The 26,695-nt window shown below is 35.0% G+C and overlaps 3 protein-coding genes across 3 annotated transcripts; 1 reads left to right on the top strand and 2 right to left on the bottom strand.

Moving 5' to 3' along the window:
- Window positions 1-12,831: 12,831 nt before the first annotated feature.
- LOC104893098 (26S proteasome non-ATPase regulatory subunit 13 homolog B) lies at window positions 12,832-22,560 on the top strand. Its single transcript, XM_010679174.4, has 6 exons — window positions 12,832-13,252; window positions 16,262-16,708; window positions 17,864-17,944; window positions 20,442-20,638; window positions 20,750-20,849; window positions 22,020-22,560. Exons 1-6 carry the CDS (start codon window positions 13,103-13,105, stop codon window positions 22,203-22,205), a joined length of 1,161 nt encoding a protein of 386 aa, XP_010677476.1. The 5' UTR covers window positions 12,832-13,102; the 3' UTR covers window positions 22,206-22,560.
- A 1,439-nt stretch (window positions 22,561-23,999) lies between these two features.
- Window positions 24,000-24,650, bottom strand: LOC104893300 (uncharacterized). Its single transcript, XM_010679399.2, has one exon. The coding sequence runs from the start codon at window positions 24,648-24,650 to the stop codon at window positions 24,000-24,002; it is 651 nt and encodes a 216-aa protein (XP_010677701.2).
- Window positions 24,651-24,672: 22 nt separating this feature from the next.
- On the bottom strand, window positions 24,673-25,326 carry LOC125497825 (uncharacterized). Its single transcript, XM_048645522.1, has one exon. The coding sequence runs from the start codon at window positions 25,324-25,326 to the stop codon at window positions 24,673-24,675; it is 654 nt and encodes a 217-aa protein (XP_048501479.1).
- Window positions 25,327-26,695: the final 1,369 nt, after the last annotated feature.

Here is a 26,695-nt window from a genome sequence, read left to right as displayed (position 1 = left end):
TTGTAAACCATCAACAAAATCCAGATAATCCATAATCAAACCAAGTTTCACAACAGGAAAAAACATCACATTTCATAAAATCACAAATAATCAATCGAAAAAGTGGACATTACAATAAGCCTTAAGATATTAAAATCAACACAAATAACATGTTCCTGAATATGAACCAAACTTTGCCATGCTTAAAATAAAATGTTCCTAAATATAACACAAATAACATGGACAAAAAAACCTTTGCCATGCTTGAAAGACTCAACTACGGATATGTGAATAGCCAACTAATTGCAAAAGGACTGGAGCATTACCAGACCTCGAGCTAAATGAATCATCACCTAAATATGAACCAAACTTAATGCAATTCGGGGGACTTGCTTATTAACTCTAAAGTCGTTCACTCATTACAAAGTTGTACCAGCTTAATACATTGCATGCCTCCCATTAGCACTAGCTTATACTGACTCTAAAGACGTGTATGTTCCTTCAATCCATAAGGCTACAGCTTAGACTGACTCGACAGTCGGCTTAATGATTTACAAGAGTTCCCATAAACCAAATAAGTAAATAAAGAATTGATAGTCTAACTAGTCAATGAACAGAACAAATAGACTATTATAACACAATTAGACTACCATCTTGAGTATACTTTCTTTCTATTCCGCAATAACTAATGCTCCAATTATCACAGTATATAAATCTCTTTCAAGAAACTTATGGTACCGATAAGTACCTTATGTTCCAGTGGATGTAATTTGTTTTTAACAGCCATGTCATATTGACCAAAAGAAAGTGATGCCAAGATCTTTGTAATATTTGCTTGACATATACGAAAAAGCTCCAGATGCTTGCAGATCAGATGAATTACATCACTGCATTAAAATAGATATATTATACACTTTTAATTAGATTTGAGCAAGTATCTCGTGCCTCAATTAAATATATATATATATATAATGCCTTAGAGAGTCAGCAGAGATGAGAAGAAAGAACCCTTGCTGACGGTAATAGATCAACACTCATCAAATAATTACAGTAACAACAAGTTCCAGTACAAATTTTAGATGGAGCGAAGAACGAAGTACCTGAGAAGAAGCCAGCGGGGAAGTCACGGCGGCGAGAAACGGCAGCACGGTCGGAGCGATCGTGATGTTCATCAGCGTCGTCAACTCTGGCCATCTCGGTTTGAAAGTCCCAAACACACCATATAAGTGGGCAAGTCGTGGTGTTCTTAGTCCAAATTTCAGGGTTGAAGGGAAATAAACTACTTGAAAATAGAACAATGAAGAGCAATAACAAGAGTGATCCTTCAAATTCACTCACTCTTTTTATATACCTTGCAATTTCCACTGTAGCAGGTGGGCATGTGTGTCAATATACAGAGAAGCATCGAGAAATGATCTCAGCAGCTTTATGGAAAGCAAAAAGTAACAATCTATTCTAAAAGCAAGATTCAAAATACTTGATTGCGCCCATTTTTGGACTTGCAGTGTTCCTTCCATAACACAACAACCATGTCAATTTGCTTCAACGTTTTCTCGATCTCTTTGACTTGACTCAGACTTAAGAGCTGAATTCATAAATGTAATAGCATTCCTTTGTTGTGGCAGGGAACGAGACAGGGAGGAGAGGACAGGTACTAATGTCAGGCACACATATCCAAGTGTCGTTCTAAATTATTATACAATGAATTTCCATGTTTCCTCAAAAATGAAGTATCGAGAATCCTATCCATGGTTGAGTATCAAGGATTAAAAAAGAATAATGCAAGTAAAATTAGAAGTTTCGGTATCAAGGATTAAACACAGTGGGAAGAGCTTAACAACCTAATATAAATCAATAAAGCAGCTTTGCAAAGTATACAGATAAGATGCTACAACATACCAGAGTAATTAGGCAGAAAGTTAAAATGCATGAGGGCTCCCACATTGTTCTTTTCAAAACTGTCTTCCACGTGTGGGAAGTTAAGAGGTTGAGGGTACTTTGAGATTGCTTGGTGATTATACTCTACACCAACAAACAACGCTCAAGCTTGATATATCAGATAGAAAATAATCTGAATAAATCAGTAGAAAATAATATAAATAAACCAATCAACAATTTGAGGCGAAAAGAATGAAGACAAAAGGGGAATACTTGAGTTAGAGAAATAAAGGTATAGTGATCAAACACAGTTTGGGTATAAATAATAGCACAGATTTGCAGAATGAGATTCACAAAGCAAGGGGAAGGAAACTACCAGATTCAATATCTTCATAAGAGGAAGTTAGAGAGCTAACTGCACTTGGCGATCCCATATTTCCCGTAAAAGCTTCACTGTGCCACAATTTATTAGCCATACTCCAAAGCGACATTTAGAAAAATATTCCTCAAATCAAAACTAATTAGCACAATTTATTCTCCTAGATTAACCTTCTAAATGTGGCAATTTCTCAACATTCATGCCATTTTTAAGCAAAACCCTTAATTTTCCAACACCGAAACTGAACAAGACCCAACAAACTCCAACTTATAGTCGAAAAACCCTAATCTAATATGCGAAAATGAACATAAAACCAACCAAATATATTAAGGAATTAAAGAAAGCACGAGATAATAAAAAATGCAGCGAAATTAAGCACAAGAAAATGAAGAAATGTCTTAACTTTAGACGAAATTAGGGTTTAACAACAAGATAAACTTTCATAAAACAATTTAAGATCGGAAGCTCTAATGATACAAACCTGGACCGAAGAACAATCAAGAACAAAATCAAGCAAACACACGAGATTAAGCAAAAACAAATAGTCGTAATTTGAAACCCTAAAAGCAAATTAAGAAGAGGAATTGAGGACAAGGAAATATACTTTATGCTTTCCATAGATAGAGAAGAGGGATCAGAGTAGGAGAGACGGAGAAGAGAGAGAAGCATCAGATAAGAGTTGTAAACAAGAGAGGAGAAAGAGAATGAAAGGAAATGCGAGGAGATGAGGTGCGGGTTGAGTACGAGAGAGGAGAGGGAAAATGAGAAAAAATGAGGAGATTTTTTTTTGAGGGGGTTCTAATTACGAGGGAAAATAACCAAATGCTCGTGTTGGGCAACCGGAGCCCTTATTTCCAAATGCTCGGGTTGATTAGTCCACCGGAGCATTTGACATCAAATGTTCCGGTGGACTAATCAACCCGAGCATTTGTTAATTTTTTTAATTAAAATTTTTACAAACGCTTGGGTTGATTAGTCAACCGGAGCATTTGATAAGTAGCAAAAATAGTTTTTTCCACTAGTATCATGTGAATGGTCAAATAAAAACCACTCATAAATTACAGGTTATCAACTCTTAGGTTATTTAAGTTATAACATGTTTGACATATATTCATAAACTAGATTAAAAGTTATAACTATTTATAATCTTAATAACTAGCTCATTTATGTTATTAATTTCTAAGCTTATAATATAATAATATGACTAAACTATGAGTAATACTTTAATTCGATTTCTAAATTTTCAAGAGAAGTATAAACTATTACAATATTAACATGCTAAGTATAATAAATTATTCGGCACATAAGTCAAATTTTATTTTAACTCATATAAATGATTATCTAAAGTAAAAACCATACTTAAAGAGGACTAGTAATAATTTCCAAATAGTTACTAACTTATTATAAAAATGGTCGCATTGGAACTTAAAAGAACTCGTTCCTCGTAGCTCGAGAAGGACGATCTCAAGAACATAAGAATAGATTTATTATACAACAATCGAGGTAACAACTACTACTAGTACCCACAACTTCCTTGAAATGTGTTTTATGGGATTATAATATGCTAGTGAAATGATAATTATTTATGAACATGTGTTTTGTGAGTTGTGGGACTAATATTCATATTTGTTTTGATTAAGTATTATGAGATTCATATGATTCAATAAGATGATATATGATAATCATTGATCACTGAAAATGATATTGTTTATGAGATATTACTGAAAGAATAAAAGTTACTATATTACTGAATTATACTGATCATTATTCAAGTAAAAGAAACGTAACATGATAAATTACAATGAAATCACTGGTTGGTTGTATCCACTGATTGACTGAAGGTCGTGCACGTACCATACTGTTTACTAGGACACTAGCCTGCTACCATTTACCGAGGCATTGTCCCACTACTGTTTACTAGTGTAGGGTAATGCTCAGGGTACATGCCTTTGCATAGTGGTGCATACACATACTAAGAGACATCCCAGAAATGACTGATGTACAACGACTAGAGTAAAAAAAAAACTAATCAAATGGAATTATGGTTTATTAAAGTGAAACTAAATGAATGTTGTTTTCTTAAGTTTTTTTTGAATTATTCTATCCCTCTATTTGCAAATAAAATGAATTGAAATGGATTCACATTGCTAAAGAATATATTTTTACTAAGCCTCGGCTCGGAACGTTTTGTATCTATGTTTTAGGTGATGTTGGGGACGATGGTGCTGTGTAGTGGCAAGGATTACCACCTTATAATATCATCTAGTAGTAGTGCTATTAACTTGTAAGGTTAACTTAACTAAAAAGTAAGATAATATACTTTAATATGAGTTATCATTGTTATATCATGTAATGTTAACATTAGATGCTTAATATAATATAAGTTGTTTAAGTTAACACTGTTATCATATTATGTATCATAAAGTTTAATTATGTTTTATAACTATAGCCTTGTACCTTCTTAACCGAAGGTGCGACGGTAATGCCTCGACCAAATAGGTGTTTCGCTGCTAATTAGGTCGTCTTAGATAATGAAACAGTGGTCGGGGCGTTACAAAATAGAATTCGAGCAAACGGTTCTGAACCCTAACGTTAACCTCATGATTTTACGTCAAATAAAAATGATTTAATTTATAAAAATGATTTGAAGACATTATGATCAAATTGTAGATAAAATAAGGAATTACGATTAGAAAATAAAAATCGAGTTAATTAAATTGAAAATAAAGTAAAAATTGTGTAAATTATATAACGAGTGTGAGCGTGGGTAACATGAAAAGGGAAATATTTTACCATTTTCTCCAACCTAACTGTAATTTGACATGCGGAATGTCAACCATTAACGTCAACAACGATGTTATTAACGGTGCTGAAAATTTGCATGTAGAGGATGACCATGATGACGATTATGAACCTTTAGAATGAAATGTAGATTAATGGAAAGTTTAGAAAATATGAGCACTTTGCTGAATTAATCCAAGAATCTCGGAGGAAGATAGTTGCAAATGAAAATGAGAGCGTTGTGATGTTCAAGAAGTTCTCATCTCTTAACCCACTATCATATGATGGTAAGCCTGATCTTGTGCAATTTGAATATTAGATTCATCGTATTCATCAGTTGATTGAAACCTTACAATACCCTGAGAATTTGAGAGTAGACTTTGCTGTGTTTTATCTCACGGGTCAAGCAAGTTTATGGTGGAAGATTGTTGAGGAAAAGAAAAATGAACCTGGGTTTGGATGGAGCAAACTCCAGGAATTGATGCAAGAAAAGTTTTTCCCTCCCTCCCTTCGGAAGCAAAAAGAGGATGAGTTCCTTCATTTACATTAAGGTACAATGAGCGTTTTGGAGTATGCTAATAAGTTCATGGAGCTGTCAAGATTAACACCCAAGTTGGTGACTAGTGAGCAGTCACGGATGAACCATTTTGAGTGAGGTCTTCAGCTCATATATCAGGATAGGTTGGCATCCCACGGATTCATTTATTATCAGGATGTGGTTGATCTTACTATTAATGTGGAGCGAGTAGTATTGCTTAGGGAATCTCAGAATATTAATTTTAAAAGGAAGAATGATGGGTGGAATGATAATCAAGGAGGGGTAAAAAGGCCTAATCAAGGGAGTCAAAATTTCAGGAGTAATCATGGTGGTCAATCTGGTTATAGGGGTCAAGGTTATCGTGGAGGTAACCAAGCTCAAAATAACTATAATGCGCCTGCGCGAGTGAGTGTCGTGTCAGCTCGAATGCTTTTTATAGATGCGGGAGCCGCGACCATTATGTCAGGGATTGCCCTAAGCCACCTAGAGTGAGCAATACAATTGGAGGAACATCTTCACCTGGTAATGATCGCAGCCGAAACAACAACATCGCTGGAGCAAGCCGTAATCCAACATGACAAGCACCAACAGGAACAGTTTATGTCATGACACAAGATGAGGCTGATGATGATGACACTGATATTATCGGTACTTTCTCTATCCAGTCTTTGCTTGCTCATGTTCTATTTGATTCTGGAGCTTCACATTCCTTTATTTCCCTATTGTTTGCCAAAGGCCTGAAATTGCAACCATTATGTGGTTTTCCCTCTATGAATGTTTCCCTGCCCACTAGACAAACTGTTAAATTTAGAGTCATGTATAGTAGTTGTCCAATCGTCTTGGGGAAATATGAGTTTTTACTTAACCTGATGGAGTTTGAGTTATTCGAGTTTGATGTGATTTTTGGATAAATTGGTTGACCAAATATGAGGTTGACATCAATTGTTTTAATCAGAGTGTAACCCTTAAAGCACTTTATGGGCGTAGAATTTCATGCCAAAAGAATATAAGAAAACCACAAATCCAAATTGTTTCTGGTTGAGAGCTCAAAAGATGCCTGGGTTTGACTATTTTGGGTACCTATGTAGTGTCATAGACTTAAATTCCCGTAAACCTTCCATAGCTGATATACATGTGGTCTGTGAGTACCCAAATTTGTTTCCAAATGAGATACCCGGCATGCCTCTACACAGGGAATTAGATTTTAGCATCACAATAATCCCAAGACCAGCTCTTATTTATAAGGCACCCTATACAATGGCCCCAACCGAGTTACAAGAATTGAAGAAACAATTAGATGAGTTACTTAAAAAAGGATATATTCAACCGAGTGTGTCACCTAGGAGAGCCCCAGTTTTGTTTGTGAAGAAAAAGGATGGAAGTTTGAAGTTATGTATTGATTATCGGAAGTTAAACAAGATCACCACTAAGAATAAGTACCCATTACTCGTATAGATGATTTGTTTGATCAACTCCGAGGTTTAATAGTCTTTTCGAAAATATATTTGAGGTCTGGTTACCACCAACTTCGTATCAAGCCTGAGGATATCCCAAAAACTGCCTTTGGAACCTGATATGGTCATTATTAGTTTGTTGTTATGCCTTTTGGGTTAACCAATGCCCCAGCTGTATTTATGGATTTAATGAACCATGTCTTCAAGCCATACCTAGACAACTTTGTTGTTGTTTTCATTGATGATATTTTGGTGTACTCTAAGAACACGGAGGAACATGAGATGCATTTAAGGAAAGTAATGGATATGTTAACAGAAATCAATTATATGCCAAGCTGTCGAAGTGTAAAATTTTGGCTGAAAAAATATATCATTTTTGGGTCATGTCATATCTGAAAAAGGTGTGTCGGTAGATCTCGAGAAACTAAAAGCAATAGTGTAGTGGCCTAGACAACCTAATGTTCCTGAAGTTCGAAGTTTTATGGGTTAGCTGGCTATTATAGAAGATTTATAAAAGATTTCTCTAGAATTGCGCTACCCATAACCAAATTTATGAGGAAGAATGTTAGATACACGTGGACTGAGGAGTGTCCGCATTATAATTACTAACTTATTATGAGATTCCCGCATTGAAACTTAAAAGAACTCGTTACTGGAAACTCATTAAGGACAATCTCAAGGACATAAGAAGAGATTTATTATATTCAAAATCGAGGTAACAACTATTGCTAGTACCCGCAACTCACTTGAAATGTGTTTTATGAAATTATAATATGATACTAAAATGATTATTTATGAACATGTGTTTTTGAGTTGTGAGATTATTATTCATACATGTTTTGATTAAGTATTATGAGATTCATATGATTCAATAAGATGATATATGACAATCATTGATCACTAAAAATGATATTGTTTATGAGATAATACTGAAAGACTTAAAGTTACTGAATTATTGAAATATACTTATCAATGTTCAAGTAAAAGAAACGTAACATGATAAAATATATTGAAAGAATTGGTTGGTTGTATCCACTGATTGACTGAAGGTTGTGCACGTATCGTACTATTTACTAGGGCAATAGCCCGCTACTGTTTATTGAGGCACTAGCCCACTAATGTTTACTGGTGTACGGTAATGCCCGGGGCATATGCCCTTGCACAATGGTGCATACACATATTAGGAGATGTCCCAGCACTGGCTGGCGTACAACAACCAGAGTAAAAAACCGATGACATGGAATTATGGTTTGCTGAAGTAAAATTGAATGAATAATGTTGTTTTTTAAAATATTTGAATTATTTTATCCCTTTATTTGTTTGCAAATAAAATAAATTGAAATGGATTTACTTTGCTAGAGTAGCTTGTTACTAAGCCTCGGCTCATAACATTTTATATTTATGTTTTAGGTTCTGTTGGGAACGATGATACTGTGTAGTGGCAAGGATTACCACCTTATAATATCATCTAGTAGTAGTGCTATTAACTTGTAAGGTTAACTTTACTAAAAAAGTAAGACAATGTACATTAATATGAGTTATCGTTGTTATATCATGTAATGTTAACGTTAGATGCTTTAATACAATAAATATATGAAAATTTGTCAGAAACCAACTTTTATAACCACTTTTTGTGAGAAACCACCTTTTAAAAAAATTGGTTAATTAGCCACCTTTTTAGTTCTTTTTTCGTTGGAAGCCACCACTTGACGAAATTCGTGGTTGACCTCGATTTTCTGGTGTTGACCACCTTCACGCTTCTCCCTTCTTCTGCTAGCATCTTCCTCCCTCGAATTTTTCTTTTAGGATCGACATTTTGATTTCAAAATGATCACTCTAGAAATGAAGAGTTTGAACAAAATGATTTGTTGTTACTTGTTACAATGGGGTCCGAGGAAGAGATTGAGGTGCTCAAGAGAGAGATGAAGGAAGATAATGGGTTTTGGGGGGAAAACCGGGGAAAAAAAGAAGAAAGAAGGGTGTTATGCCATCCCATGCCATGCGCGTGATGGTCAACGCCGGAAACCGTCAGTCAATACCCATTTTCCGGCAACAGGTGGCTTCCAACAAAAGAAAAAAGAACTAAAAAGGTGGCTAATTAAACAAATTTTTTTAGAAGGTGGTTTATAAAAAAAGTGGTTATAAAAGGTGGTTTCTGACAAATTTTCCTACAATATAAGTTGTTTAAGTTAACACTATTACGTCTCAAAAAGTCCAAAAATGTTTTATAACTGTAGCCTTGTTTCTTTCTAACCGAAGGTGCGTGGTAATGCCTCGACCAAATAGGTGTTCCGCTGCTAATTAGGTCGTCTTAGACAGTGAATCAGTGGTCGGGATGTTATAGAACCGACAAAAAGAACAATATACTATTGTTGGCCAGCTGAAGAAGAAGAAAAAGGTTATTTTTGGAATTATCCACTACTTCTCATCAAGCATCTACCACAGATTATTCATCTACTATACATGTCGCCTGGGTCCCTCCTATATATTACCAACTCAACTTTGACGTGTCCATTTCAAAAAACTCTACTGCATGTGGGGTGTAGGCGTGTTTTTATTTCGCCTACATGGTGTGAGCGCGTATTTGATTCGACTACCCCACTATAAATGTTTTATTGAAAATCGTTTTGGAAGAAGTCGCCAACAATTCCTTTTAGGAAGAATCATAAACCTAATTGTATATAGGATAATCGCAGGGACAAATTATCCAATGTAGAATTCCCCGTCATGACTCCATAGATGGTCAAAGTGAACCAAAGATTGATTTTAGGGGGTGAGGGTACAACACAGTCAGGAACTATGTTGTCCATTGCTGGCCTCTACTAAATATCGATTTATGCAATAGTATAACTAGATAATGTTTTAAGCACTCTAAAAATAATTAGTCTAGTTTGGTTCAAGAAACACATAAAAAGCCTATGTTTTTTAGTGATATGTTATTATGCAATCAATATTACAGGGAACCTAGCAAGTTGTCCAGATTAATCTGATTAATATTAGAATAGTTCTTTAGGTCTTTGATTAACAAATATAACATGTGGGTGATGAAAGCAATAATGTAGGACTATCATAATATGCATAGAATAATTAGGAAAATATACAATAATATATAAATATAAATAAAAAGAAGAAAAAGGTTTAAAATATACAGTAGCTAGAACGATTTTATATTAAAGATCTACATCATGAAAGAAGCAATAAAATAGAGAATTTATTTAAGAACCCTCAAGATTATAACGTGGTTTAGGTCTGCGAGATTGACAGCCTTCTGGATGAGCAATCGTGAAGCTTGAAAAATCTGAATGTATGAAAGTATGTAGATTGAATGTAATTGTATTTGAAAGGTGTGAATTTTGTAAGGAGGTTTCGTAGTTTGTAAAAAAGTATTCGTAAAGTATTCGTCGAGTGTTATGTGAAAAAATCCGTTTTTCTTTTCTGTATGGAAATCATGCCTATATATAGGGAAAACGGCATTGCGCCTCACACGCCAGTTGCGTCTGACGTGGGATGCCTAGTATAAAGCGTACACGTGGTACGCATTTTGAAAAAGATAAGAAAGAAAATCCGTGTCTCATGCAGAGAACCACGCTCGACGCAGAGCAATGCGCCAGACACATGGCACAGTGCGTGGCACGGTGCCACGTGTCAAGAAAGCTTCGCCAGGCACACCAGCCTGACTTTTGACACGTCTTTGCCAGCTTATTTAGACCGCGTTTCAAAAGATTTTTCTTTATCCTTTAATTCCGAAAATCTGATTTTACGGGGTAAAATCTGATTTCAACTATAAAAAAATATTTTATTGAAAATATTTATTTATTAAAATAAATTAATTAATTATTGTTAAAAAATTAATTGGGCTTTTCAAAGGATTCGGCTCAAAATACACTTAATTATCATGAATAATGAATTGATCTTTAAAATAGGACTTTAACACTTTTCTAAATGATTTTGAATGACTTTTTAGACTACTCTACCCTTGGGTTAGACCAATTAAGACCACGGTATGTTTCATTATTAGATCCTTAAACGGGGAGGCACAATTCTGTGTCTACAGAAGCCCCCACTTTAACCGAAGTTTAGGAAATCGAAAGTCAAAGTATATGGTGTCGGGTGGAGAACGATTATATACACTCTGCAGTTTCGAACTGATCTATATACGTCGGTCTCAGCAAAACAAAGTTAGTATGCAGGACAATAACTACAAGCAATCTGATTACCTGTAGAAGAAGATGTTAGCAGATAGGTGGAAACAACTCAGATAAACACATAATGATTCAAAGATGCAAACTTAGACTCTCTAAGGATGCATGAGACGCTATGCAAGGATTAAGGTTATGCAAAGCTAAGGGATGACACGTCATGCAGGGTCAGGGTTATGCAAGACTAGAATGTATGTAATGTAATGCAAGGTCAGGGTTTTGCAAGGCTGCAATGCAAGGTCAAGAATTTGCAAGGTTAGAAGATGTGTAGAATGATAGAATGATTTTCAAAAATCATTTGTAAGAAATGACCGGGGTGCGTAAACGAGGTCCGCAAATTACAACTTTTCGAGAGTTTGATTTGAATTGGAGGAACTACCACACATAGGAATCCCCCAGTTTGGGTGAGCTTGTTTTGAATTTGGTATGTACTTGATTTGATATTATAGTTGATTTGTCTTGAGCGTTAAAAATTGTCATTGAGGAGTCTTCTTTCAGAAGTGATTTAGACAAAGTCAGATATCGCCAAAGACTATATATGGAGTTGTCGGAGAGTCCTTTCGGGAAATGTAGAGTTTGGATTGAAAAATAGAAAGTTTGAATTTGTGACTTAAATGAATGTAGATGGGAAAAGGCTTTGACGAGGCTGGGTGCAGACTCGAGCCTATGTTGGAATTTAGAAAGAGATTATGCTCCGGAACTCTAGAACATCAAATCATTAGAACTTGATTAATTTTATTTTATTGAAGCGGTCAGACCTCGAGATCAGGATTCCTACATATCCTTGGGGAATCAGACCATTCGTAATTCAAGATCTGATTTCTCTTTTTTATTATATTTTTTTTGTGCCCTAACTTTTGCCTAGGCCGCCCTTTCGGATTTTCAACCTAGCAGGCTTGAACATATCTTGAATAAGGAGGTAGGATTGATGAAAAGTTGAAAGGTTTAAAGCTTAAAGTTCTGTGTTTAGTTAATTTGGATCACAATACCTCAATTTTAACCATTAAATTAAGACTTCTGTAGTTTTTTTTTTTTTGAGAAATTTCATTAATTGAAGGCTAAACGACATCTACAATAGATATTAAAGAAAAACAAGATACAACCAAACATGGTAAAATCAAATTCGTCTTCGAAAAAACTACAATGGACCAGATCGAGCAATACAACACAACCCTCTTGATTGTATTTGCTGAATCAAACAGTTATTGATGAGGAAGTCTATCATTCTGACATAGTCTGGGAAGAATATTCTTGATCGAGCCATGTTTACCGTGTACGAGATTCCAATACCTTTATGTTGAGTCTCGAACTTCAACCAATGAGAACAATTTCTCATACCTACAAAAAAAACCATACTCACAACTTCCATAGGGGAAAAGGAGATCTCCACAACAGAGACTAGAAAAATCCTATAAAAAATACTAATTTATTCAATAAAACTAGAAACTGAAAATAAAAATTCCATAAGGAAATATTAATTTCTTTAGTTAACAAATACACAACGTAAGCTTCTTATAAGTTACTTCTATAACGCAACAGAAATAAAGCCATAGCAAATAGCAACCCATCTCCTAGCCCAAAGCCCCAAACCCATTAGAGATTCTTTTCTTTGAGCATACGAAACAAACGAAAGAAAAAGATTTTTTCACCCAAACTTGTAAAATACAAATAAAAGAAAAAAAGAAAAAAAAGAAAAAAAGAAAAGAAAAGAAAGAAGATCAAAGCTTTAGGTTAGGCTTCAAATCTTCTTACGTCTCTCTCTCTCTCCCCTGGGCTCTGTACACTTCCGCAACGAGTTCTCCTCTGTGTTCGGTGGTTCCCTTATAATTTCTGCTCATTTTGCTTCGTCTCTCTCACTTGAAGAAATTTCACAGAAGAGTGAGAAAGTTCAGCGATGGCGGCACTTCAGTACTTGGAAACACAGAGAAACTCGCATCCAGAGCTCTCAGAATGGTACAATACTCTAGCAGATCTGTACCAGAAGAAACTCTGGCATCAGCTTACTCTCGAGCTTGAGAAGTTCGTCGCTCTCGCAGTATTTCAGGTTCGTACTTCGTTTTTTACATCGTTCAGTTTATCTTTCTTTTTTGATGATTTCATTTTTGAATTCGATGTTGTTTTTGCCGCAATTGTATCGTGTTTTACTGATTTGTGTTGGATTTCGCGGAATTTAGGGTTTTTGTGATGTATAGGGTTAATTATAGCGAGGATAGGGTTTTTAGGGATCGATCTTTGGAGGATTTGAGCGGTATTAGGGTTTCAGGTTTGTTTTGTGTGTTTTTTGAGGTGTAACGGTGATTGAGGAATGTATTGGAAACTGATGGAATTAAGATTTATCTTGCGGAACAAGTACTGTGTGAAAGCAGAACTTGATGTGGTTCTGTGGACTTTGGTTACACATTGTAAGTAAGAAGGTTTTACATGTCTGATTTCTTTGTGTGATTTGAACTGTCGTATTGCTAATAGTTTCGCAATGCTGTATTTGTTGTACCTGAGCCTGAATAGTTGAATAAGATGGTACTATCTCTTATCTTCGTGTGTCTGTCTCTAGTTGACTTGTGAGTTTCTTAGTATTGTTAGATGGCTATATAGTCTTGTTTACATTGTTGGTTTCTGATAGAAATATAGATCCAAACTTCGTTGTATTGCTTGTATTTGCCATAGATCCAAGTGTTAGGCATGTCAGTTTTTGGGAAGTTACTTTGTTGTCTTCGTCCAATTTGAAGTCTTTTAAGTTTGATATTGCTACCATTTTAGGAAAGATTATTTTCAATTAAGGATTGTACACTGGTTCTAACTATAATTCATTATTTTATAGGAACGAGTTTAGTTTACTTTTTGGAATGTGTCCAGTCGACATAATTTTTCACCCGCCTTTGTTAATCCCTTTCAAAGGAATATTTGTGTAAATAAAATTCTTTCTTTCACTGTTTTAAGAAGAAGTATTGGAACTGTCAACTTTGATTTGATGAAAGTTTGTTAGCTTCTCGTGTTTAGGATACTTAAATGCAAATTTTCCTCTATGATGAACTAATCTCAGCACGAGTTTTCACAATGAATATGATCATCAAGCGTCCTAGGATCTATATTTTTTAAAACAATAAGGCTCTTGATAGTTAGTCTCATAAGGTCTTCCCTAGATGTGCTCACAAAGGGACACCTTTGTTCTTTTCCATATTTTTAAAGGTCTTTTTGTGTCAGCTGAATTAATGAGTTTGGGATCATGCATTATTGTTTACTTCCTAGCAATCAAACTAGATGTGGATCCTTGATTGTTTAGATAACAATTTGTTAGGTTGGAATATTTTATCATGGATCCTTGACTATGCAGCTTTTATTCTATAGAGTTTACAAGCTATTTAGTTTCAGAGACCTATTGCAACTCGATAGTTTTGTTTTCACGATTCGATGAAATATGGTTGAAGTTTATAGTATATTTGAATCTCGAGGTGGTAGTTAAAATTTCTTTCTTCTTTGTCCTCTTTGTAGTTCATGACTATGAGTTCATAATACTTTCTTTTGTTCTGACAAATGGTGTATCCATATTCACTCAATTTAACACACCCTCAACTTGGGTTTAGATTAGGTTGAAAGTAGGACCTTGGAACATGTTTTTTTGGGCTAATAGTTATGGTCAATTGTGATGAAGAAACATAAACTGTTGGATATTTAGGATATAGAATACTTCTATGTTACTTTGACACTCTCTTCTACCTCGCGTGTCGACTCGACACGACACACGACACACCTGGAAGGCTGGAAATGGGTGTCGATACGCGTATCAAAAAAGCTTCTCCTTTCGGACACCCATTTAGCAAAAGTGAGAAAGAAACGAAGGGAGAAAAGGGGGAACAATTACCTAATTTATTGCACTTCTATTCAAATTTTGAAATTTAGAGTTTATATGTAAACCCTAGATATGCTAATTGATGTCAAATTATATGAAATCTCTTCATACTATGTTGGGGTTTTTGCTCGGGAGATTGAGCCGCACCCAATGATGTGATTTCCTCCATTAAACATAGGCACACAGCCATGGATTACCCTCAGTTTCTTCTTCGGCAACGGTGGAGAGATGAAAACTCTTCGCAGCTTTGTCAAATACTACGTCCACTACTATGTTTTAAGTTGTCAAATTATTTGGTACATCTGTACAACTGTCAAATAAAATTATTTAATAATGTTTTAAATGTGTGGTGTTAATGTGTTATGGTGTACAGCTAAGAAGAGTCATGTGACTTCTGGAAAGAATTCCAAGAGCTGTACTTTTTGTAAAACTTAACCTTTTCGATTTCTTCTAAAATATAACACTGAATATAATATAATACTTAACTTTTTGTACAGCTAATAGTACTATTTTTAATTTTATCATTTTTTTACTAACTTATTATTATCATTTTTTTTAATCAAAATAAAGTGTTGGAAAGTTTTTTCTGACACATTCTATGATAGACGTGTCTAGAAAATTGGTCTATCTTGACCGTGTCGGAGTATTGGCTAAATTTTTGGAGTAGGGTGTTGGATCCTTACTTGGATACGACACCAGTATCCGTGTCGGAGTAACATAGGAATACTTTCAAAGACCCTAGATCTGTCAATCAATTAGCTTTGTAATCTGCTATATTCATTGGTCATCATTGGTCATCTACCAGTTAATAGGTATCTTATGTGGGTTCTGAATTTTGGGGATCGATAGTTGAAATCTACTTTATTTGTTTGGAAATTGATACTTAATCCTCGAGGGCTGCATCCTTTTTCAGTTTTTCGGTGAAAGAAATATGATTATACCTGATCAAAAGATTTCACAAGGAACGTGAGTGATTTGACAGCAGTGCTTGAATGAAGTTATCAAATTTGCTTTGAATGCTAAAAAGGACAGCTCTCTGCAGAATAATAGCTATCATATATTCTCTTTTCTCGATCTTTATTGAGAATATCAATTACAACTTCATAGAATCCGTTCTCCGGATCTTCATTCATATCTATATATTATATTAATACATAATTAGATATTTATGTATATATATAATAGCTTTTGATATTTTTATTGCAGGCTGGTGATGCCCTGATACAGTTATATCACAATTTCATCACTGATTTTGAGACGAAGATAAATCTCCTTAAGCTTGCTCATTTTGCTGTCATAGTTTCCCGACAGTATGCGGAGAAAGAAGCGGCTATTGGTTATCTAGAGGGGGTAATTGAAAAGCTTCGTGCTACTAAGGAAACTCGTATTGAGGAGCCTGTCCTTTATATAAAGATGCAGATAGCTTTGTTTAAGCTTGAGCAAGGGGAACAGAAAGAATGCAAGAACCTTTTGGATGATGGAAAAACGACACTTGACAGCATGACTGATATTGATCCATCAGTATATGCTAGTTTCTATTGGGTCTCATCTCAATATCATAAAGCACGTCAGGAGTTTGCCGAGTTTTACAAGAATGCTCTCCTTTATCTTGCATACACATCTGTGGAGTCTCTTTCCGAATCATTTAAGCTGGTAAATTTTCTTTTGTTTGTTTTGCATCTCTTGAGGCTTGGACAAATATGATATTGCAAGACTGAGGTTTAGACAAATAGAATTTGATAAGTGATTTGCACAAATTGAAGTATGATTTATTTATTGTTGGATCTGTCAAAAATCTCTGACTAGTCCAAACCATGAACTTTGGCTCAAGGTCTAGGGCCACAAGTGTTGCAGCACTATAACGGCCTTCCCCTGTTTGCGGATGATAGAGTTTGAACCTAGGGGCATGTAGTGATGTAGTAATTATAAGTCCTAGTATGTAAGAATGGTTCCTCAGAGCTATAGGTGAGAATTAGACAGCAAATTATGCGGATAAAAGTGGGCTGGTTGGATTGGACATTTCTACAAGTAAAAGATTGGGTTGCTTGCTACACTCTAGATGCTATTACAAAGGTGAAGTTTCTCTAATCAACCTCACATTGTACACTAAGTCTAGTTCGACAAAATGATATTGTTTGTTGTGTTTTTAAGCATCACAAACTAAATGCTCCCCCTGATTTTTTTTTTTTGGTCTTCTTTTTGAACTTGTGTTCATGTCATTCATAACACTTAAGGTTTGATTGACAATTGAAAACATATGATAAATTGTTGAATGTTGAACTGGTGTACTAGTGTCAGACAAGCTGATTCAACAATCCGATGAAAATTTTCATTTTTGGATCCAGAATAAAATATTAATCACTCAATTGTACATACCCCATGCTGTTGGATCCCATATGTTTACTAGAGGTGATAGAAGGGTTTTAAGTAACATTAGCCAGGAACCACTAGATGAAATGTGCAATAGGGATCTACATTGAACTTGACAAAGTTGAAGGTTTGCGTAATGGGTGATTGTAGATCCTACATCAATTGTCTATTTACTTTTTTTTACTGCTGAAATAGGTTCGTAAAGTAATCTAAATGGTCTGATTTGTTGGCCGATGCTTGGTGTTTGCCTAGGATGTTGGTGAAAACATGAAACTGATACCTTTGAGAGAAAGGCACTGACCGGAAATTTACATACTAGAGACTTTTTCTTTCTTTGTTATTCTAGTTTATTGCGTATGTTTGTGCTTTTGGTATGTCTTGACAGTTTTTGCTTATATATTCTGCTGTAGTTCTCTTATGGTCTTAAATACGTTTTAGGATCTGGCTTTTGATCTTTCATTATCTGCACTTTTGGGAGAGAATATCTACAACTTTGGGGAGCTACTTGCACATCCAATTGTAAGTCTCCTTTACCTGAACTTTTCTAAGATGCATGTTTCACTTGGCTATTATCTTGATGGCTCTAAGAAGATTGTTTTGAGACATATTCATATATGCAAGTTCTTATTTGCTATTGTTTGGTGGTCTTATTTACTATTAACATATTTGTACTTGGACTCTTGTCTTCGATTACTTGTTACTTTTGGAATGAGAATTGTGAGTTTAATGCATCATGTCTTTTGTTTTGAAAAGATTATCTGTGTTATCCTGTTATAAATATGACCCTCTCTAACAGCGTTTTTCAAAGATAGCTTTCAGAAAAGAACAGATGAAATGGGGAAATTTAAAGTGATGCTGTGATGACAATTGTATTAAAGATGAGGAAGATTGAGTAAATGATGTTCTGTTTCCAAAATAAAGGAGTTACCATCCTTTTCTTTATGCATGCGAGTCTCTCTTCATTGTTTGCCATGCCCATGATATATATTAGTGTCAGTGAATAAAAGCTTGGCCACAATAGATCTTTCGTTTTTGAAACTGTGGGAACCGATGGCAATTGGTATGTCTTTTCCATACTAAGTCCATGTATGGAAAGCTGGTTTAATTAACAGTTTCATATTTTGAATAGTCTTTAGAATAAAGGGAGGCATATATGGTTTCCGAAGTAGGAAAATACATCAATTTTAGTAGTTTATTTTTATTTTTTCCTTTTTGGAAATAATGATTATCCATTATGTGCTCGATATAGTTGAAGTGCTGTAGTCTGTTCCATCAGCTTTTACTACAAGCCAATTACATGTGTCGAGGACCCTGAAGTACGTTTATCCCCCCCCCCTCCCCCCAAGCGCCTAACTATTTGGTTCTTAGAGTATCACATGAAGAAGAGGGTTTTGGATGTGTGGCATTGTGGTGTTTATTATCTTCGTCCCTCCCCCCTCCCTGTTTTTTGATGTGGACTTTTTCGTACTTTAAGTTTCTTATTTTGTGCTTTTGGGTAATGAAACCGTCTAGCCGAATAAGGGATGACAACAAACATAAAAAGGACAAGGCAGTCGAGTATAGTATCTGATGGCAATATGGCATGGAATACGGTTTTAAATCTCAGATGCAGTTGTGATCGTGGAACAACTTCTGCTGTAATAGTGGTGTTTTGTGGCCTTATATTGCACTCAGCTCAAAATCCTTGACAATGTTGTCGTGATGCAGAGATGCAGCTGAGATTTAATACCATGTCATGGAACTGTACACAGAACTGTGCATTAGTTCAAGTCATTGAGTGTGATGTGATGTACTTCCTCTGTTTAGAAATAGTTGCACCATTTCATGTTTTCATGCTTGTCGATGTATGGTTTAACACATTAATATCTATAACTATCAATAAGTTAATATTACAAAAAGTTGGTATTAAAAAAAATACATTGAAACGAATCTAAAGATCGCATATGACTATATTTTTCCTAAAATATATATCACTAAAGACAATCAAAGTGTAATGGTGAATAGTAAATACTATGCAAATTGTGCAAGTGTTTCTAAACAGAGGGAGTATATGGTAGTGGAACCGAACCCTACATGGAAAATTGGTGCGGTTTTGATAGAAATATATAAAGAAGGTATCTTGGAAGGAAAAACTGTCAAGAACTTGAAAACCTATGTGACTCCAATAGGGGTATGGGTGATTGGGCTTGTACTCGTGTTTGACACTAGTATTCCTGGGTCCTGTTCGAGTAAATTTGGGAAAATTATGGTTTGAACAAGAATTATTAGGAATGATGTTTGAAGCTCAAGGCTCACTGAGAATCCTCTCTTGATTTGGTCCTCGCTAAGAAATTCGAAAATCATACATTAAGTGCTGAAAATATCAGCTTTTAAGTTTTTTGTAAAATTTTTTTTGCTACAAGCATACAACCCTAATCTTAATAACAAAGCCATGCTGCAACTACTGATACTCCTTGTAGGTTCAAAATTAACTTATCCTGACTAATCTTAGTAATCTAATCTTAGTAATCCTAAAACAGTTAAGACAAGTTGGTTTGGAGCTGAAGAATGCCTAAACAAACCTTACCACCCAACATGCAAAATTGACTATTAAATAACATCTAGTCCATTACAAGTTGGAAGTGATGAATTAGCTCCATTATTGTCACGTTGCAAGTTGAGAACAGTTTGCCTTCACTTCAGCTGAACACTTCCTTGTCTTATGCATAGGCACCATTGTTTGTTCGTTGTTGATCTTGCTAGGCATCTGTTATGAATATCTATCTTGCAGATAATCTATTCTTTTGTCTGAGACAACCTGGTGTTCTGTTACTCTATATTATCTTGCAGCTAACCTATTCATTCTTCCATGCTATCTTCTTTGCAAAGTTCAGTCATCAATGGGATGAATCCATCAATAATATTTTTTTATTTATATATTCTCTTTGTAACTCATACTTGCACATTACATCGGTTACTCAAGCAGCTTATTGCTTCTTATGTCTTTTATGATCTGATAAATATTATTTCCCCTCAGTTGAACTCTCTTCTTGGAACAAAAGTTGAGTGGCTTTACTATATCCTGCAAGCATTTAACACTGGTGACTTGGTTCGATATCAAGAACTGTGCCATGTTCACAAGGATGCTCTGAATGCACAACCAGCATTGGTCGCCAATGAAAGAAAGTTGTTGGAGAAGATAAATATTTTGTGCTTGATGGAAATTATCTTCAGGTATGCTGTAGTATTCTATTACAGTTTGACTATGTTTAGTTTTAAAAAGCTCTCTATCAAAGTTTTACAGTTTGAGTATGATAGCCTGATAGATATGTTTTCATATTGCAGCCGACCTGCAGAAGACCGAACAATTCCATTGAATGTCATTGCAGAGCGGACCAAACTATCTACTGAAGATGTTGAGTATCTTCTTATGAAGAGTCTCTCTGTAAGTTGTCTAATAATGTTTCCTACATGAAATATCTTTAGTATCAATTGTTTTAGCCTTTAAATTATTCTTCTGTGCATCAGATTTGACAGACCTTATAGATGCTTTTCTGTTATTTCTGTGTGCTTGTGATTTGAACTCTTCTTTATAGCTTGCAAGCTAAGAAGTAATTGACCATTATTGGATGAATTGGTCCACCATAGTTCTTGAAAAGAAATTGTCTTCATCAGAACGTATTGTGCATCTAATTTTACTTTGTGCAAGTACCTTTTTCTGTAAAGGAAGATATCGCGAAGAATCCAGGAAAGCATCTTCTTTGGATCTACTCCCTCCGTTTTTTTTGTTTATTTGCTATAGTTCACTTTGGAGGAGAACCAAGAAAATTGTGCGAAAGACAAGGAAGAAATACAAAAAAAGAATATTTGGTTTTGGCAAATGTGGGAGAGAGAAAAACAGGGTAGGTGGGAAGGTTTTAGGTGGAATAATAAGATGGGTGATGGGGTGTATGAAGTAGAAAAGTGTAAAAACTTGATATAATAGATTATCATACAAGGAAAAAGTGAGTGTAACAATTAAATAAAAAACAGCCAAAAAAGGGAAGTGTACAATAAAAAAACAGGGGGTATATCTCAATTTACAATGTTTTTTGGTATGCTTGTTTCTGGAGACCTTGGGAAAGCTTGAGATTCATGTCCTTTGCAGAATACAGTGGAGTAGCTTTAGGATAACTACAAGTTCAGGGTACATTTCCTGAAGTGATTTAGATTCATGCATTTCAGCAACTTTCTGGAATTCCTATGATTTTGTAAAGATAATAGGGAATTTTTTTAAAAAAAATGGTAAGGAAAAAGGAAATATTAGAAGACCCTTCACTCAAGAGGAACTAGAATTATAGGGAACTTGTGTCAATGGCAAGTTATTGCTATTGGATGGGGATTGGGGTTCTGGTTTTCTTGGAATATATGGGAAGAGTTCTTTGTATTCTTCTCTACTGTTCAAGGTTCAAAGGAAAGGGCTAATCTGCTTTATAAATTTGGCTACTTGTTGGCCTATATCTTCTGCGATATCTTGTCATCTGTGTTGAAACTTGAAAGGTCATCCTCTATTATTTGCGTAAATACATAGTCATGTTTTTTCGTCATGAACTCTTGAAATCTATTTTGTATACAGGTCCATCTTATTGAGGGAATCATCGACCAAGTTGAGGGTACAGTTCATGTGTCCTGGGTGCAACCAAGAGTTTTGGGGATTCCACAAATCAAGTCCTTGCGTGACCGGCTGGATAATTGGGTGGGGAAAGTACACACTGCCTTATTGTCCGTTGAAGCTGAAACACCAGACCTAGTTGCGTCTTAATTTTTAGGTTATCTTACTTGTCTCTTGTAACAGATACTTAGTGCTCAAACGTAAGGGAAAGATGGCGTATATTTTGAGAGAGAAATTGGTTGTGAGGTTATCTAGTCTCACCTGGGCTTTAACTTTTTTATGCATCTTTTCAAGTATTTTGTTGGTCTTAATTCATTTTTCCTGAAAGGAGCAAATCTTTCCCCTTGTATTATTCCTCTATCTGAGGTGTTTAATCTGCTCGATGGGACTAAAAGAGGGGGCGAGATATTTCAAATACATCTCAATTGTGCTTTTGTAGTGTTGAATTTGTCTTTTGTACTTTAGTTTCTCGATTTCTATTGAACAAAAATGTCTGCTTTCTTCAGTGGATACTCTTCCACACTGTAGTCCTGTCTTGGGATGGTAGTTTTGAGTCGTCTTGATTCATGGCCGACTGATTTCATATACTTCCTCTGTTGTATATTACTTCAAACACTTTTCTGGGTAAGTTTATTGATGTGTAATTTTAATTATTTAAATTTCTGATTCCCTACAAGTAAAAATAATTTTATTTTGATGTTTTAAAATTAGATGTTGGGGTGAATTTAACGAGATTTACATGATTATGTTTCTTATATGTAGATTTTACAAAACATGATCAAAAGATGTGCATGGTAAAAGTCAAAATATTTTAAGTATTATGAAATAGAGGAAGTATGTATATTATTGAACTAATTAGTGGTTGCTTTTTGGCTATTAATGTTCTTCACCCTTTTCTTTTTGTTTTTTTATGAAGTTCAGACAATTTTATTTTTGGTGTTAGTATGTATAATTTGGGAAGAAACCAAAGAAAAAATGAGTATAGTTGGAGTATGTAATATGTTCCTCAAGAGGTTATTTTGAGTATCAAGGTTGGTCAAGTGACTATAAGGCCTTCCTTCCACTTTTGTGATAGAGATTCAATTTTCACCTCTTGCAAAAATGATTTTCAATTTTTCCCTTTCTTTACAAAGGAATTATCTTAACCTTAAAAAAACGTTCCTCAAGAGGCATTTGGAACCATCTAATGGGGTATTTGGAGGTTGAATTGTTGGACATAAAAAGAAATTGGAACAAGGTGAGAAAAAAAAGTGAAGTGGTACGCTTGGGCGAGAGAGTATTTTATTTGATTACTAGTTTTTTGACCCGTGCAAAATGCACAGGAAGTATTTTGTTTTATTAATATAAGATACTCATGTGTATAAATTATTATTTGGTTTAGAAGTATTCTACATGAAGATGTGATTCTTGATTTAAAGTTTAATCTTTTCAGTAGTGTATGTGAATCGACTTACTATTGCCATTGAACATTTAAAGACAACAAATTTGCATGAGAGAAAAGTGTTCTTGTAAGTTCAATGTAGTAACATATAGGTTTTTCGGAATTGAATCTTTAAATATATATAATATAAGAAAAGAATGATTGGCTACTATGTAATAAGTAGTCTATAATATTGTAAAGCAGAATAAACGTTTACTAAAGAATACGATTTACAAAAAATAAACATATAATAAAATTAAAAATGAGTAGCTTACATCAATAATCAAATTAAAGTATAAGTTCTGGAACACTTCCTTATAAACAACATTACTCGTGGTATTTGATCCTCCGTGTTCTTTGTTAAAAATTAAGATCTTGAGGCCTTGTTTGTTTGTTACTCTATAAATGGCAACATATAACTGACCATGACTAAAAACGGGTCTAGGGAGATACAAACCTACCTGCGATAGTGATTGACCCTGACTTTTGTTTGTAGTCATAGCAAAACAAAAGACCAAAGGGAACTACCTTCTTTGAAACTTAATTGGAAATCTCGTTGCATCGGATGGAGTCAAAGTCATGCGAGGAATAAATACCTTATCCCCCACGTTACTTCCAGAAATGACTACAGCTTCAATAACACGATTCCCAAGATGCTTAATCACCAGCCTCGTACCGTTGCACAACCCAGATGTTTGGTCTATATTTCGTAACAGCATAACAGGTGCACCTACCTTTAATCTTAAATGGTGATTAGGTAGGCCTGAACATCTAATGATATTTAGAAATTTAGTTGAGTAAATTTCACTCGCTACTAAATTGCCTTCAACATTGCTTATCGCATCTGAGCTGAGATACAATTTCTCCTCTCCCGGTAAATGGGATAGTACGTAATCATTCACCATCTCAACTATCTCATATGTTGGGGCTAAAATAGCCATTTCTTGAAAATATTTTGGCTCCCACAAGTGATCCTTTAGGAGAGGATATGTGCTTTCCACAATTGTCGCTATAGGATCAGATTTCCCTTCTATGAGTATATCATTTGACACCTTAATTTCGGCCTCGCCTTCATTTGGACCTCCTGCATTTCCATCTCCAACACTAAGTATCCATTCTGAAAATTCTTTCACCTCCTTCAAACTTGTTTCAGAAGATCCATTTTGTAGACGCATATTTCTCGTCAATTTCAACACCTTACATGAATTCCATAGATAAGAAGAACTTAAGGTTGATATCTTGTCTACTTTCTTTATGGATTACAGGTAATATATGCCTAAAATCACCACCGAAGACGACAACCAAACCACCAAATGGTTTGTACTTATTAGAAGGATCCATAGACTGCATGATGTCTTTCAAACTTCTATCAAGTGCTTCGAAGCAATACTTGTGCATCATTGGCGCTTCATCCCAAATAATTAGCTTTGTTTTCATGAGTAGCGCAACCAAGTCTGAACCGGGTTTGATGCCAACACATGTTGAGTTTTCACTAACATTTAACGGTATTCCAAATCTTGAATGAGCAGTTCTTCCTCTTGGAAGAAGGAGTGAGGCAATACCACTCGAGGCCACTGGCAAAACGATTTCTCCTTTACTCCTTATGGCAGCACAAAGAGTTTTCCAAACATAAGTTTTCCCCATATCTCCATAACCATAAACAAAGAATACACCACCACGTCCTCGTGAAACAGCGATCATTATTTCATCATATACACTCCTTTGCTCGCAAGTTAAGCACGATGAAAGTTCTTCATGCTCTTTTCTCAAAGCTTCTTTGTCACAAGACAGTTCGTCGAATATGAGCTTGTTTTGACCCTCGGGTGTGATTAACTCATCAGGGAAAGGCATAACACTGAATTTATGAAGGGTGCTCCCATTACTCTACAGTCTTGCTTCAACATCAGCCAAAGCATACATTTGTAGTTGCTCGTCAGTTAGATTAAGATCTACAACACATGATCCAAGTCCATAAAGTTTCCTCAAATATTATTTATACAAAGGTCTTGATTAGTCATGATAGACGTTAGTGGTATACATTTCAGACTAAATATAGATAAAGCGTGTTATAGATGAAAATACCTTGATTTTGCATAATGGTTCGTTGTCTGTGGAGGATGTCATCTGATAGTAGATGCCAAGTCTTATGCCAAACATCTTCTGGTTTTGATAAACTACTAGATAATAGTAGCATGCAGAATAAGTTTCTAAGATACCAACCCGACTCTCTAAAACTTGCTTCAGTTATCACATCAACATACTCCTTGTCTGTTGAGTCATGTAGTATTTTGATGATTGTAAACAAATGATGATTATCTAACTAACATGTGTTTGAGATGTGCATATTACATTAACATGAAACAAGTCATCAAAGGTTGAATATATCACATCATGAAGGTATTCCAACAAGTGAAGTTCCTAAAAGAGTTCATAGAAGGAACACAAATAGAGCGGTTCCTAGGTACATCCTATGAGGGACATTGAATATGAAGTTCTGGAGCAGTTCCTGAGTGGGAGCAGCAATATAACGTTTCAGAGTTGAAATAAGAAGTTCATGAGCAGGAACTATGAGTGCGAAGTTTCTTAAAGGAACTAGCACACTGAAGTTCCAAAGGTGGAGCATCAACATGCGGTTCTTGAGTTGGAGCAGCATGGAGCATGAAGGCAGAAAATATGAGTTTATTTTCTAGGATTCATGTAAGTATGTGGAAACGTAAAAGGTAAAGGAACAAGGTCTAAAGGAACTCGTAAGGATAAAGGAACTCGTGGAACTTAGAGTCAAAAGTATTTAAGAGTCAATAAATCTGATGCATATTATTATCTTATCTATAAGAATTTATTTAGAGTTTATTTCTTAATAAATCTCTACTTGGTTAATTATTTATAAATAATATGCATTAGTTGTTTTAGGATAAGTTTTAGTTTTAAAATAAAAGATAAGTTTTAGTTTTAAAATAAAAGATAAGTTTTTAATAAAATCGGTTTCTTTAGGAATCTGATTTTAATTAATTTAATTTTATCTTTTCAGTTTTTGAAAAATAAAAAAGCCTAGATTTATAATACGTATGATGAGTGTTGTTAAAGAAATCGTCTGTCTGTTCCTCTCTAAAGGAACAGACGTGGTAGTCTATTACACTTATGAGTTAAAGGAACTAGACTTAGGATGAAGCATTACAACGGTTCATTTATGTCAGTTGAGTAAATTACGCCTAGATTCTAG

This window comes from Beta vulgaris, chromosome 5 (genome assembly GCF_026745355.1).
Source record: "Beta vulgaris subsp. vulgaris cultivar EL10 chromosome 5, EL10.2, whole genome shotgun sequence".
In the NCBI taxonomy this organism is placed as follows: Eukaryota; Viridiplantae; Streptophyta; class Magnoliopsida; order Caryophyllales; family Amaranthaceae; genus Beta; species Beta vulgaris.
This window is presented reverse-complemented; position numbering and strand designations above follow the sequence as displayed.